The following is a 21,451-nucleotide window of genomic DNA, read 5'->3' as shown; positions in this document are numbered from 1 at the left end:
GCAACCTGGTCTGGTGGAAGGTGTCCCAGCCCAGGGCAGGGGGTTGGAACTGGATGAGCTTTAAGGTCCCTTCCAACCCAAACCATTCTGTGGTTCTATGTCAGAAAACCTTTCTACTGAAGACTTCAGAAACGAAAACGAAAGGCATGAAGCAGTCAGCGGTGGAGCTCATGTTAGAACGCAAGACTGCCTGACACCCAAATGTGAGTTTTTTATTCTAGGTAACACAAGTTATTCTAACAGGACTCTAGAAAAGAAAAATATTCTTGAACAAGATGTTTTGGGGAAGGCAATGGAAACAAAAATTTTATTAAAAACCAGGCACTGACTGTTCTTTCTCAGCTGAGGGAAGAAATACAAAGTCAAGCAAGTATAAAACAAGGCTCTAAGACTCCAAGGCCTAGTTTGAAAGCAAAAAAGAACACACACCTCCCTCGCCCCCCTGAAGAAAGCCCAAAACATTACTCGGTCAGGAAGCTATAGGTATTGGGGTTCCACAATGTTCATTTGTAATTCCTCTGTCTTCTTCAGTCAGAACAAGGATTACGACTCATGCCCTTCTACAGACCAAAAAAGGACAAAAAGAGACCGTGGATTTAAGGGACATTGCGCGTGGCATGTATTTACATTACCACGTGCATTAACACAGTGACAATGGTGAACAGAACTGGCAGAAGCAGGTCACACGCCAGGCAGTCCAAGGGTTTCACCCACAGCCCCAGCAAACAGCACTCACGCCCATTCGAACAGGCGGTTGAACTGCGCCCTGACTGCCTGGCGACTGCTCCTTTCTGAACTGCCACTGAAAGGCCAGGAGAATTAGATGCATCACAGTAAGAACTAAATGTTAAATGCAAGACTCCCAAGATATTATTAAAAAAACTCCTGTATACACAGGATCTGAAGTATTAAAATCGCCAAGAAAATCTGGTTTGCAAAACAGTCTTTTATTGTATCCGTGCCACACATACTAGTGAAAAATAACACTCCTAAAAAAGGAAAAGAAAGAGAATGCTACCTTTCCACAACATTTCTTTTAAATAAAACTTCAAGTACTCTTACGTTAGTACAAAAAAAATTCTGATCTATCTGCCCCAACAGGCCACCACAACACACAGTAGATAAAACACAGTGGTTACAAATGTCTTTTTTGTTATTTCTGTGGCAAGGCAAATGGAGGGAAATGTTTCTATGAAAAAATACTGTGTGCGTAGGAAATCGTCACAATTTTATTCCACATGGATACAAATGATTATACTTGAATTTGAGGCCGTGGTGGCTTGAAATTATATAACAAAATAGAAAAATGGAAAACTAATATCCCCTACACCCTGTTTTAAAGGCAGGCACTACCAAGATTAAGGAGACTCCACAGTGTTGGTAGAGGATAATTACTGTACAAGCCATATAGCTATAATTACCTTAAGACTAAAATAAAATGCTACCGTCCTCCTAAGGCATAAACAATAATGTCTGCAAACAATATGTACACATCATACATATTTAAAACAAGACTTAATATAAACAATAATGAACAGTATATACATGTTTCAATTTTTCTTCACTGTCTTGAAATACAATTTAACTACACAAGAGATGCAGCAACATATATATAAATGTACTTGTAACTCTACAGTAAAGTTTAATTTTTAGTGCTTTTACAGCACATCAGTGTAAACAGTTTTACTTGGCTTTGTTTTATATTTTAAAACATTCCTTGTTGTATTTTCAAGATTTAAAGCAATTTTCTAATTCTTCCTTTTCACAGAAAACGAAGATTCTGAATGCTGTATAATCATAAATAATTCATAAAATTAAATACATTCACTAAAAAATAAACTACAAAGTAAAAAAAATGAAAAATAGATATTTATTGAAAGGGAAAAGAGAACCATTTCCCCGAGTAGAGCTCTGGTGGTTGAATATTCAGTGCGTTTTGATATATTTTAAATTGCTATTGCACTATAACACCCCTTTGAAATTCTTTGGGTGTGCTTCCCTGTTCTACCTAAATTAGTTTGTTAAAACACACAAACCAATAACCAAGGGGCCACGGTTGTTGTAGGAGTGAAGCCTTTAGAACTAGTATCACAACTCCGTGATATTTTAAAGGAAAAAAACAGTCATTAGTTACGCATGTGCCTTGCACGTTCATATAAATACAGTTCACATTGCTGGTCTCATCAGTCCTCATTTAATGAAAAAAAGAAAAAGAAAAGAGTTCTGGCAACTTCAGCTCACTTTGAAAATCTCTGTCCATTTTTTTTCAAAATACTTCCTCATGTTGTGGCCAGCCCTGCCTATGTCAGAATCATCTTCATTAAAGGTTTCACAGTTGTCAAAAACAAGCCTGACATCTAGCGAAAATGCTTCAAGATTAGGGTACCTGAAAGAAGAAAAAGGTGAATGATTTTTGGCACATGGAGAATCAAAGGGGAAAACCACTTCAACTACATGAGAAACAACTACCTTAACATCAGGTGTGAATTTACAACCAGCCACAGAATATTCAATGAATGCTTTACAAGTTAATTATACTTTCAATTTTTTAATTCTGATTTAATATTAACAAGAAAATGAACATCAGTGGAAGGAAATGCTCTCTTGTCATTGTATTTGTTATTTTCCTCAAAGACTCTGCAAGGCAGAATTTCAAGCCTGTACTGGAAAACCAACTCTTTAAAAATTAACTTCCCCCTTCCCTTCAGTGGCTTTCTAGTTAAAACGCTTGTCTCTTTTCCATTTACTCATCTATTCTTGGGCTCAAGTCCTTTCGAAGTAAGTGCTGAGTACAGATGCATTTACTTAAAACAGGAGCAGCCGGGTACAAAAAAGGGCTGCCCAGACCAATCCTGTAACATTGTCTGTAATATTCTTTTTATTAGCCTGATCATACATGGCCTGAATAGCTCTCCAATAAGGCAGTAAAAGTCAGAAGTCTACTGATACCAATGAGCACGTGTGGAGTGTTTAGATCTGAGATTCAAGGTAGAAAAAGCCTGAAGAGGCTAAAAAGCCCCTTGTGTTATCCCAGGAAACTTGCTTTGTGTGGAGCTGAGAGACACTGAAGAGGGTCAATGTTTACAGATGACCAAGTTTTCTTTGGTGGGGGCGAGTCACTAGAGCACAGGGATGTAACAAGGAGGGAAGGGGAACAGAGCCATATAGTGTCGTCCTCTTTTTTAGGAAGTTGTGCAGTCTCCTTCTAGGACTATAAAATGATTAACCACCACTACTGGAATGTTACCTAGCTTCCCACAACAGGGGTACCAATTCACTCCACAGCTACAACATAATTTACAGGCACTCCATTAGCTTAATGCCCACACAAGCGGTTCCTGCTTACATGTGACAACACTAAGATGTCTCACTGAGAAAAGATGAGGAAAAAAGTTTTTCCTGTTGATTGATTCTGGCAGTTTTATTGTTTTTCACCCAGTTCCACAGGTTCTCCCACCTGACACACTATTTCACTTTGATACAGCAAAGACAGAAGTATACAAGTTCAGAATTTTTGTTTTGACTGTAAAAGCAATCTCAGAGGTGCCAGAGCAGGCAGATCAAAACAGTTTAACTGATATTTTAAAAAGTACTGTACTTCAATGTTTAAATACTTTTAAAATGTAAAGTAAAATTTACAATAGGTTTACTTACTGTCCACTGCTCAGCTTGTCTCTAATGGTGGAAAAGTCCATAGGCTTTTTAATAACTTTCTTATAACCAGGAACAAGTTTCAAGTTTACAGGAAGTAAGAAAGGCCAGGCATCTTCATGAGTTTCCAATTCCGAGAGAATCATGCTGAATAAAGTGAGGTATTAAATCAGTATTTTTAAGCTGTTCATATATTTACAGAGGTTTTTCACCGTTCCAGAAATGCATCAGGTACTGCCAACATATTCACTTTATAAAAGGGAAGCACTTTATTCTGTGCTCTTTGCAAGGCTGAGAACAATAAAGGCAGACATCTTAATTGAGCATTTAAAATAGCATGAAGTTCTCTCCAGGCAACCTATGCAAGGTGAAATTCTAGTGATCCACATTCTAAAAGAAAAACACAGCCCTGCAACTTCAATACTTCCAACCTCAATGTGAACCATTTGCAAATCAGTAAAAGGGGTGCTAATACTGGCTTCCCAAAACTGTGACAAGGCTAAACCATGTCACTTTTGACTGACCAGCAATACTACGAAAGAAGACGCATTCCTATTACTGTCTCCTCCTCTGTAATGCAAGGCCTTTCGGACAGAGTGGGGAATCACCTTTGCTACCCTTGAGAAAGCTGTTGGTACCACTGCTGTCAGGGTTCTCTCTTCCCGTCCTTGGAAGGGTACGGAGGAGTAGATTTCACAGACCACATTCTAACATTAGGTGCTTTCCTCTCAGGCTTCATTACCAAATGCAACAGCTACCCCCAGCATGACACATTAAATCCTTTACACGTACACTCAAATTATCACAACCTGTATGGGATACATGACAAAGAATAGAGTTCTTGTTCCCCAGAACACAGATAAAAAGAACCAGGCACTACTTGTTTCGACAAGACTTACCCAAGTTTAGAATTTGTCACTTTACCTGCATATAGCCAGGTCCTTGGAGTCATCTCTTTTAGGCTTCTTCATAGCAGTGGTATTTTCTTGCTTTAATTGGCTCACAGAAACATTTTCATCCATTTTTCTTTTTTTAGGGTCTGTTTTTCCTCTTTTTAAAGAGGTGCTTGTAGTCGCAGAATCTTCATCCTCTGTATCTCCTGCTAATTTCCTGCTTCTCTTTTGTTCATTAATTTTTTTCCCTTTGACTTGAAGTTTTTTTACTTTTAGAGTTTGACCACTTGCCTACAATAGAGAGAACTGAAATAAGCAATAACCGAGACATTACAGAAACCTCTGTTACTACTGATAGACAGCAATGAAGATGAGACAAACAGAAGCACCAAAACAACTGAAATATTTAATATCAGAGATTATTTGCTTTTTGCTCTTCTCTAAAGGCAAGTAAGGCTGTAAACTAGTGATTTAGGTTCTCAACTTGTGACAATATAAAAGCACCTGACCTTCAGACTGGCAAATCAGTACCTCCTAACAAACCAGGCTGGCACAGATATAGACAAGTATTTGTCTATTCCTCAAAGACTGATGTAACCACAGCTGGAATAGTAGACTCAATTTCAAGCAACCATTGTTATTTGCAAGATATGTAAAACTGGAAAAAGAGTTTTTAAAAAGTCAGGGGCAGGATTAAAATTATTTAAAGATTAAAAGCTAGATATGAAAGATATAGATGGCTTGACTACAAGACAACTACAGGAGAACATAGAAGGAGTATGACAATACAAGAATGCCACAAACTGGGGAGAAAAGGAACACTATTTAATACAGAACTATTTATAGACAGTTTAATGAAACTAAGGGGTATATTTAAGATGAAATAGTAAGTTATTATGCGTATTGGCAGCATCATAACGCAGCACAGTTTGAAGTCCATTCCTGTTAGAATACGAACTTTGCAGAATCTCAAGTCAAGCACATGACGTCATTGAGAAGACTCACTGACAGAATGAAAAGATAGAAAACTACTTTCATAAAGACAGACAGCCAGCATCAAAAGTATTAAACTCTGCCTGTTCTACTAAGACTACTTTAGATAGTTTGAACCATTTTTAAACTATAACTTTTATACTGTCCTATCAAAATACTATTTGGTTTTAAAGTTGTCTAAACCTGTATTTTTATAATATATTTTTTCAGAATTAAAAATACTCAGATTTTCCTACCTACTACAAAATCACTACAACACAATTCCTTTATTCCATGAATGTCATAAATAACCTTCTTGAGCATTTGGCACTGATTGTAACTACCATGGTGAAAAACGTAAGCCAGTTTGTACAAATCAAATGATGAATACATGCATGAATGCGGAAAAATATATGCTGTATATAGAATTCCCTTTGCTTAACACAGAACACTAGAAGGATTTGTAAATAATTGTACTGTCTTAACACTACTCTATATGATGATTATGTCCTTGGTCCAAGGACAGAAAGTCAAGTATGGTCTGTTCACATGGCAATTGAAGAGGAATGTTGATTTTCAGCCACTTAGTTAAAAACACAATGTAAGGCAATGAGAAAAGATCAACTGTCACCACCTAAGGCCTGACTTTGAGATGTTCTGTGAATGTTAATTCTGAGTAGGTGGGAATGGCACCTGCCATTTTTATTGTTTTAGACAAGAAAAAAAATTAAAGCTGAGTTAAATTAGGACGGCATAGTTTATACCTAGTCTTCAACAAAACTGTTTCTATGTTTTGCAGAATTTTGAATCAATATTCAACATGTTCTAAAGTTCTACTGGAATTTCACCTTTAACTTCTGCTACCTTTAGATCTCCAGCTTTTCAGCCAAATTTGGGATGGAAAAAAACCTGAGAAAGAAAAGTCTTCCTGTACTAAGTCCAGTAGCTGGGGGCAGGGGTTGACATAACAGGGTGCAGAACATCATGAGAAGTTATAGCATGACAGGGTAATTTCTATCTTGATAACAAGTTGTGATATAACCATGATAATGACAAAAGTTACCTCTTATAAACTACTACACAATTGATTCTCAACAGTAACCTGTTTTTATTACTTCTATTGCACGTAATCATTTAAAAAAGTTTGTCTTCCTTATTACTTTGTGAAAGATGCACAGAAAAAAAAGGATCACATTGACAATACCCAAAGAAAATACAAACCTGAGTATTTACTGTAAAGCTACTTCTTCAGTTACAGTATTCACACGTAATGGTAGAAAACAAGGTCAGCAAAAAACACATTTAATTTTAGGACTAACTAGGGATGTGAAAGTTGTGGACTTTTAAACAATACTAACTGCTAATTCAGTCACTTGAATAGAACTATCCTAAAGTTTTATTTAGACTGTTTTTCTTGGGAGGGGAAAAAACCCCAAACCTCACATAGGAAACATACATAGCCTCTCTCTCAAAGGTACTGTATATCAAAAAAGTAAAACTAAAATATGCTGTACAAAAATGACAAAAAATATTTACTAAGTATTTTCTCAAATTTTTCTTTTCAAACAGAATCTAAGACATTGGTCTGTCAACACTTAACAATGAAGCTCGAAAAACAAATACTGAAGAAAATTCTAGAAGAGAAATAAAAAACTGCAGTATTGAATCAGCAAGAAAATTCTGTACTTACATTAAAGAAAAATAGTTTAAAATAAATAAAACTGTAACCTTTACTGCCACTAAAATCCATGTTAAATAAAACCATTAATTATTTAATGGCACCCTGACATAAAACATATAGACCAATATTTTCATTGAAAAAAGCACTGGTAGACCTGTAACTCTACCATGTGTAAAAAGGCCGCTACAAGTCCCTTCACCTTTATGGTTAGTATTACCTTTGCTATGCAAGCAGGACAAAACCAGTCACCATCTGGTATGGTAGTGATCTTGGGTCTGTGGCAGTAGGTATGACAGCCTTTATCGCAGCCATCACAAAGGAGCAGCAGTTCCTCATTATCTCCCTTTCGACAAATTTGGCAGTACTATAATACATGGAAAATGGCTTTAATTCAATTTTTAAAATTTGAAGCACAGGAAGTACTTGAATTACCCTTCCCCTCCAAACACACAAATTCACTCTCAAAATTATTTTCCTTTCATTTTACCATGATCAGAGTCTACTAATGATCACATTTGTAAAAGAATATATGCAGTATGGGAGGAACTAATATAAAGGCTACACTTGGGAACACATTTGAAAAGTCATTCATTGTAAGATAGGTGTCCTACAGCACAGAAAGCTATGAATGCTTTTTATATTTCATTAATGTCCACAAGAAGTAAAGGTATCTTATACCCATGAAAATCACTTGGCCCACACATACTACCTTAGTAATCTTCTCTTCATTTATGCTCCTACTGCATATGTAAGTTAGTATTTCATAAAAATAATTTAGATTTTATGACAGTATTTTCAAATAATAATCAGTAAGGATCTGATCCAAAACCCGCCACGAACAAATTCAGTAAGGCAACACAAATAATCCTAGCACTTCCTAAAATTCACACTAACTAAAAATACCTAAATGTACTGTCAATTTTCTTACATACATTGTGTGATTCTGATACTCTCCTATATCTGGACTTCTTTTTCAGGAACTTAAAAGACCTCCACGTGTTTTCACCAAATACCGACATTTACTGTGTAATTATACACATAGACCATTTCAATCAAATTGAGAAAGATACTATGCATTTTTTTCTGGATAATAAATTACTACATCTTGAAATATTCAAATGCCTTTTCAGATGCTCCTACTAAAATTCGTAGACTTTTTGCTCTAAAGATATAGCTTTAAATTTATAGCTATATAAACTCAATCTGACACAGCACATGACACTACATTGGGTGGGAGTGTTAACCTGCCCGAGGGCAGGAAAGCTCTGCAGAGGGACCTGGACAGGCTGGAACGATGGGCTGAGGCCAATGCCATGAGGTTCAACAGTCCAAGTGCCGGGTCCTGCCCTTGGGTCACACCAACCCCATGCAGTGCTACAGGCTGGGGAGGAGTGGCTGGAAAGCGCCCAGCGGGAAAGGAGCTGGGGGTGCTGGTCGGCAGTCGGCTGAAGGTGAGCTGGCTGTGTGCCCGGGTGGGCAAGGCGGCCAACAGCATCCTGGCCTGTGTCAGCCATGGTGTGGCCAGCAGGAGCAGGGAGGTGATCGTGCCCCTGGACTGGGCAACTGGTGAGGCTGCCCCTCGAATGCTGGGTGCAGTTTTGGGCCCCTCACTGCAAGAGGGCATTGAGGTGCTGGAGCGTGTCCAAAGAAGGGGAGCAGAGCTGATGAGGGGTCTGGAGAACAGGTCTGATGGGGAGCGGCTGAGGGAACTGGGGTTGTTCAGCCTGGAGAAGAAGAGGCTGAGGGGAGACCTCACCGCTCTCTGCAACTGCCTGAGAGGGGGTTGTGGTGAGGTGGGGGTCAGTCTCTTCTCCAAAGTAACAAGCGACAGGACGAGAGGAAATGGCCTCAAGTTGTGTCAGGGGAGCTTTAGATTGGACATGAGGGAAAATTTCTTCACTGAAAGAGTGGTCAAACATTGGAACAGACTTGATGATCTTAGAGGTCTTTTCCAACCTTAATAATTCTATGATTCTATAGTTTTTATTTAAATCATCCTTTAATTGTCCAGACATAATTAGAAACTGCGTAGGACTGGCAGAAATTAAAAAAATTGGGTAAAAGACCACTAATAAAAGAATCACCTTTGCTATCCACTACATAGCACTGGCCATACTTAATGTGATACTTAATCCCATCATAATCACTATTGCTGTAGTAATAGTTTTGTTTTCAGAAACTGGAGGTTCAAAGGTCCATGCAAATTTTGACACATGCATTTTGCATGCTGCCTTTAACACAGATCTACTTGTTAAGTCTACAAGGAAACAGGTATTTCAGGCTATTTGCTCACACACTTGCCCAATTTGTATGTTCAGTTGTGAGAAGTGTGCATGCAAAGAAGCCACACGTTTGGAGCATCTCAACTTTCTGAAAAATGAAGTCCTTAAATTGGGATATGTGATGCTGAACCTCCACAAAGCTTATGTCACGGATGAGATCAGAAATATTCATCAGATAGAGTATCTTCCATCAGATAGAGCCAGAAATTACTCTTTTTTTATCTAAATGTTAACAACACAGAGTAATTACCGTCTTAAATAAAGCAACCCATTACAGGGGCTTTTTATCTTAGAAACGTCAGGATGCCGAATTTGGCAAGCAAGAGACAATCTTTTCCATTAGGCTTATATTTATCTGTGCACAATGGACAGTTTAACTGTATTTAAAGTTTTACACGCAGTAGTAAGAAATGCATTATTAACCATGGTATTTTAAACTGCTTAAAGTGGGAAAATAAGACAGAGGAAAAATAGTTTAGCTATAGTATTTTAAAAAAAAAAATTAAAACCACTTACAACTTTCATAATAGATTTTTCCCATGCTATTGATTTCTGTAACTGCTGAATGCACAGAGCTACCTGTGCAGCACTGCGCGCTTCTGACAATGCCCTTCTCCATACCCTTAGCCCTGGAGCAATATCCTCTTCAGTTCTGCATTGAAATATATAGAAATTAAGTAGGTCACATCCGTGTTTGCTTATGTTTAAATGTGGAACAATCATTATCACATTGAAAGCCAAGCAATGACAAAACATACACAGCCAATAAGTATAAGGTTTAAGCAACTAAATTTCATGTAGTGCACAGACTGTGGCTACGTGCCTCAAAGCTTAGTCACAACCAGTTAAATGTAAGATAACTTTGCAAGATTATCAACAAACATAACAAAAAATATCTTTACAAAGCACCATGCAGAATAACATGATCCATATGGATCACAGACATACAAGAAAGTACATAGATAACAGGCAATAAGAAAATAGGCTCCAATTAGCAAAGAAGCACAATAATTTTTCAAGTTAATCTCAATAACCTACCCGTCACCATCACCACTAATGGATGGTGCAGGAGCAGGGACAGTAACTGTGCCCACATTATCCAGTTTGATCTGAATGGTGGTACTTAAGGGGCTCTTCAGATACCTTCGCTCTATGTTCCGCTCCAAGTCAGCAAGCCTGGTTACAGCTATATCTAGAGGGTTGTCACTCTTCCGCTCTAGAGAGCTGGTATTGCCTTCTCCACCTCCAGCACAATCTCCATCGTGCTTCTTGTGCAATCTAGTAATTGACTTATGTTCACGATATACCAAGTCGTCTCTCTCTGATGCCGGTTCAGGACACAGCCAACCCTATGTTAATAGAAAGGTTTGTGCATTTATTGGTTGCTGTTAACTTAGTGCGTAACAGAGGAACTGTTTTATGGAATCAAACTAAGTAACTGAAGCGCTGTTTCCAGTAGATCTTGGTTACTTGTAATCCATCTGTAGAGACAGTTTCCAAAATATCCAGAGAACTAAAATAATTAATCAAAAAACACAAGCATTACCAGACTTTCTGAAGGGACCTTTCTGCAACAGTCTGCTTTCTTATCTCCTTTTGCAGTACCCTGTTCTACCGGCCGAAATACCAGAATAGATCTATATCTGTCCAACAGGTTCAGCAGACAGTATCAATTGGTCACACAGAAATAACGTCGACCCCTAGAACAAGCTGGATCCCAAAAACGACATCTGTACTATAACCAAACATATGCAATTTGATATCCTTACACCCACCTTGGAAAAATTCCAAATTGTAACAACAGCCAGTGAATTCTTAATTCTTTCACACTCACAACCATCACACGTTCTCTGTGACTCTACAATACTCGAGCGAAGTATTAGGCTTTTCTGAAAGCATTAACAGCAACAATCATCCAAGTGAGGCAGAACTGTGGCAAAACTCGCTATCATTAAGCAGTCTATACCAAATAAAACCTTTGCATTCATATAAGGTTAACAAAATGCGTAGGGAACTACACAGTGTGCAAGAATACTCTCCAGGAACTGCTGTTCAGCTGAAGATTTCACTGCAATAAAATGCTTCAAACACAAATATCCATGATACTGCTGGAGTGGATTTGTTTCATTTGCAGACCATTAGAGATGGAATAGGAAGGCACTTACCAACAGCAAAAGGACTGCTACTATCTACTTCAAATTCTTACCATTTATTTTAAAGATACATTTTACTAAAAGGTGGTTTTACCTTAACTTGTAAACTAGCTGATGCAACTCTCCTCTCTAGATCTTCCACCTGCTGAAGAATAGCAAGATCCATCTCCATTGCTTGTTCTTCTACTGACCAGTTTTCCACAACATCCCGAGTTACCTGGTTATCTTCATTTTCATTGATATCAATAATTGCAACTGTATTTGAGAATCACATTTTTATTATTTTAATTAGTATTATAACTTCTCTGAGTAAATTCAAGCTGATTCACGTGTCACTCCAGTCCAATACTGAAGAACTGTTGCAAAAGTGTACTACTCTTAAGATACCAAATATGGACAACAAACTCTGCAGGCTTTCAAATTTGCAATTTAAAGGCAAGAAGGGGAAGGAGAGGCTGAGCTAGAGTGTTAGAGATGGAAAGAGCTTAAAAAGGTTACTGACATTTATGCCACTACAGCAGTTTATATTAAATGGGATTTCTCCAATCCTGTAACCTTCCAGAGTAAGGCTAGTGAAAAGGCAACTATAGACGAGTCCTTTACCTTTTTTTCTCCAGCCACTACTCTAACTCTCTATCTAAACACATCTCACAGAACTCTATGCCAGTCATCTTACGCCCCACCACCATGCATAATGTAAATATCCATCACATACCATCCTTATTTTTGATGCAGGCCAGAGTGATATAATCCATGTGTTTCTGTATTTGCTTTTGTAAGGCCTTTTCTCTTATTCCCCTGAGATGCAGCACTTTAAGCAAAGATTTTAGGTCCTCCGGATCAGTAATCCTCCACCACCCATACTGCATTTCTAAATTGAGACAAACGTATAAACACTTTGCAGGCATTTTTACGCGATCACACACAATCAGTTTACAAAAATCATCTAGCCAAATTCAATAGGCAAATGATAAAAAGAAATAAATTGTAATGTCATAGTGGCACGTAGACATTGTCCTTCACATAGATCCATCGTATTGTTGTATTATACTTACCTTCCGGTATAGGTTTTGGGTTAGGATAATCTACTGGCTTGGCCACTTCAACTGCTGTAGAAGGGGCAGAAGCTATTTTTTCAGTCTGTAGTGCTGCTGATTCGCTTTTACTTGCAGGAACACTAGATGCCAAGAATGAGTTACCATTCACTTCTGACAATCCCAACCCTGATCCAAGAGCAGGTAAAGGAGATGAAAACGGAACGTTCGAAGTAAGAACTCCTGTAGGCCACCCACAAAACTGAAGTCCCATTACAGGCAGTCCAGTCTTCATCTGCTACACAGAACATATTGTTAACACAAGCACAACTACCTTTATAAACCAAGAAAACAGAGTTACAAGTGGCATGCTGCTTGTCAAACAATAATCAAAACATAAAGGAGGCCTTTGCTCCGTTCTTTGACTAGTTTAAGAAAAACTAAGGTGAACTAAGCTGTAATACTCCTTATTGGGGCTCTGCTAACGCTTAAAAAACAGCTTTTAAAGTGAGGGTGTGATATGTCAAATTTCTGAGAAGCAGTTTTTATTTATTTCACTTATTTATTTTCATTTAATACCACTGGGCCAACCTCCTAAAAGCCAAATTAAATTACTGAAATACACGTACAAAAATATCATACACTGGCATACCTAATTTTACCTATCCTAATAATTTTTTATCAAAAAACCTTCTGGTATTATAAAACATCTGTAACATGGAATTAGTTATTAACACTTAGAAACAGGAAAAAAAATGAAGAAATGAAGATATAATGATGCCACTTCTGTGAAACAATTTTTCTAAACCAAAATTCTGCCCACATAAGCACAGCAAATTCAGACTATTCAAAAATTCATTTATTTACCTGCAGTGGTGACAATGCAAAAGGACTTAATCCCATTGGACTCTGTGCAGAGGTTGAGCCCAGAAGTGGTGATGGAACAGGTGAAGGTGACTTTGATGGTGGATGTGACTGAGGAGCAAGTGAAGTTGTAGTAGCCAGTGTATCTATATGGGTAACAGACATGTCATCACAGGGTACTCTCGGTAAAAGGCTGAACCACTGTCTGCTCTTTTCAGTAAGAGTCTTTAACAACTGGTCATTTGGAATTAGTGGAGAACTGTAAAACTTTCCTGTCCCACTTGCATTAGGACTGAAAAGATTGTTAGAATCAGACTTCTCAATGCTGCTTTGTGATACAGTGGGCTGAAGACTGCAGAGGGAGTTTTTTGAGTTACTTGGGTAAGATAACGTACAGCCATTTCCTGCACTGCCGTTAGGTTTTGGGGACATAATGTCAGATTCAGGTGGCATTTTTGCTACCTCTAACAGTTTGCTTAGTTTTGAAAATGACCCGGGCTTTTGTAAAAACAAATTAGTGTTGTCCTTTTCTTTCAGATCTTCCTTTTGCTCACAGTGAACTGTATTTAAGCAGTGTAATTTTTCTTCTGTCTCAAATTCTTCTTTGATATGCATGCTTTCCACCTTTTTTAACTTCTCCTTTTCTTTTGCAATTTCTTCTAGGCCTAAAAATGTACAAGAAACATAGATGGAATATAACAGACCAACTAATTCAGACCATTTTTATCATCATAGTTAAATAAAAAATTACTTCATTTTTGGCTAGATCACAATGTCTTTTCCTCTTTTTTTAATGAAATCATTTCTCACATTACAGAACACTTTGCAGAAGGAAACAAGCTTCTGTGCACCCAGATTTAAACCCTGCTAAGCACCTGAAGGAAAAATAACCTCAACATAGTTAACCTGCTGTAGTATTCTCCCTTAAGATGCATGTATATATGAAGCTGTTTGCCAGTATAAAGTCTTTGAAAGGGACAAATTTTTGGCAGCTTTCTTTTTTGCAGGACTCTCCATGCTTTATGGAAAAAATTCCTGTTTATATCAAGAGGGTACAATGTTTACGGCCCTAAAGCTTATTTTTACAAAAGACGATTTCATTAAACTCACAGCCAACAACAAAAAAGGAGGACCAAAATTCCCTCTGTGAAATCAAATATTCCCCAAATATTGAAACACAACATTAAATATTTTACCTCTTTCTTTAAAAATCATTAACAACTTTGTGAAACAATGTCAACGTTATTTAAAGTTTAAAACTCTTTCAAAAGCCACCCCCGTGACGACTGGGACTCTACACACAGCTAGGCAGACAGAAGCTATGCTGTCTGATTGCATCTGAGCAATTTAAAGTACAACAAGCAGAAGTTCATTGCAAAAACCAGCTTCTTCAACATATGAGGTGCAAAATATCTATCTTTTATGAGAAGGAACAACATTTTTCTGTCCTCTTTGCTCTCCTAAGTCGTGGATGCTCCATCCCCGGCAGTGCTCAAGGCCAGGCTGGATGAAGCCTTGAGCAACCTGGCCTAGTAGGAGGTGTCCCTGCCATGGCAGGGGGGTTGGAACTGGATGATCTTTGAGGTCCCTTCCAAGCCAAACCAGTCTGTGATTCTATGATGTCTCTTCTACACTTACACTGATGTATCAGCTTAGATGAAAAGTCTTAAAAAGTATAAAATGGGATGGAAAAATGTCAGGAAAAGGGGGGGAAGTAGAAAATCCAACATTCCAACTTCTTAAATTATTTCCATCAGATACTGCAATCGTAAATAGACGAAAGGTCTTGCTTATGATTTATGGCCAGAACATCCACAAAAGTTTACTTGCTCATTCTGGAAAATCATAATTTCTACAAAGATAATCCATTAAAGAAAATAATATCCCCTGCCATTAAAACTTCAAAATGTGTCCACAGCTATGGTGTATGTCAAGATATAAACAACTTGAGGATCAGCATAAGAACCAAAATGACTACACAAAGAGGGAAGAGGTATTTTTTAAATGGACAGATCATTCAACAGTTTGTGTCTCACATTTCCAATGTTTAGATAAAGGAATCAGGAGTGGATAAACTATAGAATTTACTGAAACAGCAAACTAAGAGCTGAGGGGAAGAGGAAGAAGTTGAGAATTTAAGAACATTGTCCATTACGCTATTCAGGGAGATAAACTTTCATTAAGACAATAATTTAAAAAATACAGGTTTGCTCTACAGTTCTTGGCTAAAACTTTCATGTGTTTTTTTTCGTTTGTTTTTACTGTCTTTAAGACAGGTAGGTGTATTTCAATGATTTTTCTTTGTGTACAAGTTTACGAAGCAATTGAGGACTCATCTGGTTAAAATACAATAAATAAAATGCAGTGAACAAAAGAAATGCAAGCAGTACAGCATATGACAGTTTACCTTCTGTACTCAGCTACTCATGTGCAAAACAGTTCCTAACACAGAGCATAAAATAATGCAGAACAGGAGACACAGAGAAATTATTTTTTATGCTACCCATTTTAGAAAGGTAACTTTAAGATCAAAATTAGATTTAGGAAAAGTTCTATGGCTTATTTTTGGGGCCAAAACAGGGGTCACATTTCATACCATGCTTTAATGTTACAGTTACTTTCATTAAATAGCTCTTCCAGAATGATGCAATCCTCATGAGATCATGCAATTCTGATGTGTATCAGAGATTTTTTTTGTTGTTATTTTTAGGGGGGGAAATTGTGAGATTAATGGGGGTTTGCTTCATCTGTATCAGAATTAGAAAGGATTTTTCTGTGATCAAAATGAAGGCTTCTAATTAAAAATTCTAGTAACACAAAAAGGTTAGATTAATACCTATTTTCTGCATCTAACCCATCTAAAGTGTGTGATAAATTCGATCACAGCATACAACTGTCACAACCACAAAATTACATTTTAATTTTAGCAAAAAAAACTTCAGCATTTGCTGGATTGGAAGAAAGATCAGTTGGTAAAATACAGAGACTGTATCATATTGTTGATTAGAAAATACAGTACTTCGCTGTGTGAAAAGTTTTCATATTTTTGCAGACACATATCAAATCTCAAAGCACAGAACAGTCTGTGTATTTACACAAAACGTAAAAACTGAACATGAAAAGGAATTTTTTTGCTTTCTATGGTCATCCTAGTTTTCATATGCAGAGTTCACTGCCATAGGGAAATGTGAAATAGTTCAAAAAGAGCCAAAAAATATCTCACATAGATAAATCTGTAAAAGCAAAACATATAGAACTGTAACGACTGAAAACTTCCAAAATACTAATCCTCACTTTGAAAAATACTGACTGATATTTCATAACCAGAAAGTACCAGAGAGCACCGTGTGAATAGAGAGGTCTACTAACAGTAGCCTGTTTAGCCTCTGGTTGAAGGTGAAGCCTAAAGACCTTGCTGCACAACATTATAGCCTACAGAGATGGGCAGTATATCTTGGCATAGCATGCCTTGGTGTGACGTTATTCCTTTATGTTTCTCACCTTCACCACTTTCCATGCCTTCCACAAAAATACCACCACACTGGGGGAGAATCCAGTATCGGCGCCTGTAACGATCTTGACCAAACATCATTGAACGCAAACAGTGTGAGGCTTCAAATAACTTCTTTCTGTACTGGCTTTGTTGCTGTTTTAAAAAGGGAAAGCATTGTAAGTCAACAGGGGAAAAAAATTAGTTATAACAGAAAACATCTACTGGCTGCCAGACTGAGTAGAAGTTCAAGGGTCACATGAGAAGGCTCTCTTAAGAGATTCTGTGTGTTCGTTTGCGATATTCTACTCACAGTTGCCACCTTGATGGTTTTACTTACAGAGCTCCCTTTGAAAAGAAAATCAATTCAATCCCTTTCTAGTTCAGGTTAAGTCTATCAGTCTTCCTTTAAAAACACATTTTGCAATGGTAGGTCCTTTCTTTTTAAACTGACTCAGAGAACAATAGGACCAAAGATTTCATTGCACAAGAACAGCTGAAATCCTATCAATTATACAGTAAGAGCAAATGGTAAACAGAGCACTGAAGATAGCTACTACTGCAGCTCCTGATGGGAAATGAATGAGATATTTTAACTGCTTCATAAAAGAATGAGAACAATAATGTCTGAAAATAAATCCTGTATTTGAACACAAACTGTTCTCTGAGGGGGCCAACAAGAATTTGAGTTTATTTATTCAATTCTTCCTCTGCTAAATTGACACTGCTGGAAGACAGATGCATTTCTGGACTACTAACTTACTGCAATTTGGAACGTGAGAGAAACCAAGAGGTAAAGTCTTAAAGGATGAATTTTCTAATACAAAGAATAAAAACGTGGGCCATGAGTATTATCTACAGCATTCTATCTTTCTCATTTACGGTTCTCTTCCTATTCCATTGTTTTTCCGTTCAAAAACTGAAGCAAAGACAGCTCTCTGTATTGGCTTGGAACACAGCTGCAGAAGTTAGCCAGCGGCAGGAGGGAATGAGAACTGCAATCGTTTGTAAAATGGAAAAGTCATTGCTTCTCGTACACAAAATTTATCATCATTTTCTAACATCAACAAACTGAAGTATATATATATTAGGCCCAGATAAAAATTATATTACTTTTTATTCTGAGATGTGCAAATATATTATCAACAGCTTTCTAACTATCTTTTGAGTCATATTGGCTTAGAGCTGCTTGACTGAACTCACAATTCAGGTGTCATGAACAGTAGCATCGTTCATATTTTCATGAAACAAAAGCTTATCCTTATTTCAAGTTATATTAAGTTAGAGCACTGAAAACGATAGTTAACATTCTAACCCATGATATCCAGTGATCAAATTTGTAGTGTAACAAAGACAAACAACCTCTCACCTTTGTCAGTTTTTCAATCTGCTTCTCTAGTTCTTCAACACTTGCTGTCTGGTCTCCATCATCCTGTAATCACCAAATATACTGTCACACCAAATTTATTTCAGCATAAAATCATGCTACCATGTCTTACTAACATTACAGTAAAAAGATGTAACAGAAAACATAGAAGCAAATTCTAAGGGTAAAAAAGTTCAAATTTTGTGCTTGTTCAATATATTTGACTAGGAACAACACAACTGGAAAAAGATCTATCCTGAACCTTTTCAAACCAACCCAGAGGCACATGAAGGAGAAAGCTTGTGGCCAAATGTGCACTGAAAACATTCTTTTACTGGAAGAAATAATTCAGTTTGTGCATGAACACTTAAGACTACAGAATTTAATCTTCATTTCTAGGAAGCTTTTTGGATATTCAAATTAATTTCTAAGTGTTTTTCATGCATGAAATAATGGAATTTGACGAAATCTTATCAGTTCTTCATCAGTGCACACTTCCATTTTACTTCAATGTTTACAACAAATTGTAGGTCTGCTATAAAAGTTCCAGTATCAATCTTGCTGATTTTTGAAGAGGAATGCACACACGATTAAGTGCAGGGTTCCCTTCTTGACACAGTTTAAAAATGAAAGTCATTTCCATAAAGAGAGTTTTAATTTAGTTCAAGAAAGTCTCTGGGCATAGCAGTAAGTTTCCAAAAGAATACAACCAATATCCTAGGAGCTCCCAATCACCTGCACCGTAGGATACTGGTCTTGTATTTCCTGGCTCTGTAAAAATATACCAGAGTGAAGCCTTCTGAAATACCACATATAGCACGAATGCAATGGAACTTCTGTTAACATATTAATCTCTCTACAGGAGTTACAGGACTTTTGTCTATGCAATGCCCACTGCGCCAAAACAGGAGCTTGTACTAAAGGAAAAAGATTAAGGGATGGATGTGAGATCAGATACCTAAGTACTACTTATTTTTAATTCCGAAGTATTAATTTGTAAGAATTTTGTGCTATGCTGCTATGCCTCTAAGGTATGCTCTCAAATTCATACATGTTTTACTACTTGAAATAAATCCAGAATAAAAGCACAAAGGGCTGATCCTACCCTAGAAACTATCCGGGTTTCTAATGAAGAGTGTTTGCAAAGATTTGAGGTCACGTACGTTGTACACACGCATTGCTCAAGTGGCCATATCCACAGCACCCATAAAACCTTACTCTGAACTTCAATAACCTTGCACAAATAGATCGCTTTCTGGCAAACAGTGCAACACCTAGTGTGCTAAAATGTAGTAATCGATACTGCTTGTCTTTATCAGGTTTCATCTAGTAGAGAATTCGAGAGTTCTACAGTGAATCTTACAGGCCTGTGGCACTTCCAGTAAAAAAACCTTTTTACTGTTTTAGATACGATTCAGCTCAACATGCTAAAAATGTTTCAGTAATCCTCCCTGTATCTTAGCTGATATTGACTAGTAATATTTATCATCTTGTGATCAAATACAGTCAGGCAGTGACCACCCTAGAAAAGTTATGAAAAAAACACACAGGAAGGTCACAGGCAAGCTTTGCAACATATAACGTTAAATATAACTTTACACTTCTTTATTATTTTGTTAACTAATAAATAATCTTTATTCTCCCCTAAAAGAAAATTACAGTTAGGCTCATTCGCTAGCAAAGCTGCAATTCTCTGGATCTGGTACAATCCTTCAGAATTTCAGAAAAATTAAGACTAAATCAAAACAAGTAAGCAGGAAATAAAAAACCAAAACAAAACAACCCAACCAAAAAAAAAACCCCACCAAACCTAAACCAAACCAAACCAACCAACCAAAAACCCCCACCAAACCCTATTAAGATAGCTATAAAAAAAAAAGAAAAGAAAAAAAAATACTCCAGAAAATAAACTTACTCCAAAAATTTAAAAATATTGGAGGGAAGTTATTCTTCTTTCCTTTTTATTGTGAGATTTTGGGGAAGCAGTACCATATTGCACAGAAACAGAAGGAAAACAAGTTTTAACTTAGTTAATTCTTAGTTTTAACTTAGTTAAAATCTCCCACCTCATCCTCACAAACTTCTGCCTTCTTTCCTTTTTTATCTTCTTTGTCCTCTTCATCCTCTTCATCCTCATCTGCCTGATCATCACTGTCATCATCGTCGTCATCATCGTAATCACTGTCCCCTGCCTTTCGTCTGCGTTTGCGGCCTGGTGTTGGTGTTTCCAAAGAGTGCTGTTCCTCTCCTACATCACCACCTCCTGTAGCATCTCTTTTGCCAGTTTTCTTGGCATGAATGATTCTAAGCCTTGAAACATATGACAAGGGTTGAAATTATGGAGTATGGCTGTAGCACCAACATACCTTTCTTCCTAGGTGACTCAAAGTAAATCATACACTTTAGATTCAAATTAGCTCTTCTGTTCTAATATGACATTGCATTTTCTCAATATTTCTTGCCATTAATCAACAAGAAAAATTAAGGTTATAAAAGTCTTAAGCCTCTTATTCAGTTATGAACTAGTTTCTCCTAGGTGAATTTTATTGCGTAACTATTTTGAAGAAATGAAATACAAGAGAGATTCTGAAAAGTCAGGAAAGACAATTAGAATAAAGATCCATTTCAACATCTTTATCTTCTGTTTCATGCATTTAAGAATATGATCATAAAATACCTGTGTCTGAAGGGGAGGGGCTGGCAAAAATTCTCAGTTGGAGGTATGAAATTATTCACATTCGCATGGCGACAGCAAGGTTGGTTTAACTTTTTCTTTTTCATTTCAGATTTTTAAGCATTTTTAATTTATTATATATTATTATTTGACTTCAGTCCTTCAGCTAGGACATACTTTCTTTTCTGAGAAATCTTAGCTACCTAAACTACTAGGAGATTACTCAATCAAACTCTCATTTTTCCTTTTATGAAAGAAAATGGAAACTTACATACCAGTAATTATGGTTGTAGTAGACCTTCTTCTTCTATAAAAACCCTATAAGACAAGATTCCACACAGCAGAAATTATAGTTCCACCTACCAGGGAGCTAGCAGGCAAACATGCTGAA

General features: G+C 37.1%; 1 protein-coding gene across 1 annotated transcript in view; it reads right to left on the bottom strand.

Moving 5' to 3' along the window:
• Positions 1-2,208: 2,208 nt before the first annotated feature.
• BAZ2B (bromodomain adjacent to zinc finger domain 2B) overlaps positions 2,209-21,451 on the bottom strand; it is an 85,620-nt gene continuing 66,377 nt past the window's right edge. Inside the window, exons 24-36 of the mRNA XM_086466056.1 lie at positions 20,453-20,696; positions 18,390-18,452; positions 17,032-17,176; positions 13,534-14,195; positions 12,688-12,964; positions 12,348-12,503; positions 11,727-11,887; positions 10,518-10,828; positions 9,996-10,131; positions 7,415-7,561; positions 4,576-4,835; positions 3,655-3,798; positions 2,209-2,386 (exon numbers count right to left, since the gene is read on the bottom strand). Coding sequence (XP_086322182.1) covers positions 2,233-2,386; positions 3,655-3,798; positions 4,576-4,835; positions 7,415-7,561; positions 9,996-10,131; positions 10,518-10,828; positions 11,727-11,887; positions 12,348-12,503; positions 12,688-12,964; positions 13,534-14,195; positions 17,032-17,176; positions 18,390-18,452; positions 20,453-20,696 — 2,860 coding nt within the window. The 3' untranslated portion in view covers positions 2,209-2,232. The remainder of the gene's footprint in view (positions 2,387-3,654; positions 3,799-4,575; positions 4,836-7,414; positions 7,562-9,995; positions 10,132-10,517; positions 10,829-11,726; positions 11,888-12,347; positions 12,504-12,687; positions 12,965-13,533; positions 14,196-17,031; positions 17,177-18,389; positions 18,453-20,452; positions 20,697-21,451) is intronic.

The sequence above is a fragment of the Leptosomus discolor genome, chromosome 5 (genome assembly GCF_034619465.1).
Source record: "Leptosomus discolor isolate bLepDis1 chromosome 5, bLepDis1.hap2, whole genome shotgun sequence".
Lineage (NCBI taxonomy): Eukaryota > Metazoa > Chordata > Aves > Leptosomiformes > Leptosomidae > Leptosomus > Leptosomus discolor.
This window is presented reverse-complemented; position numbering and strand designations above follow the sequence as displayed.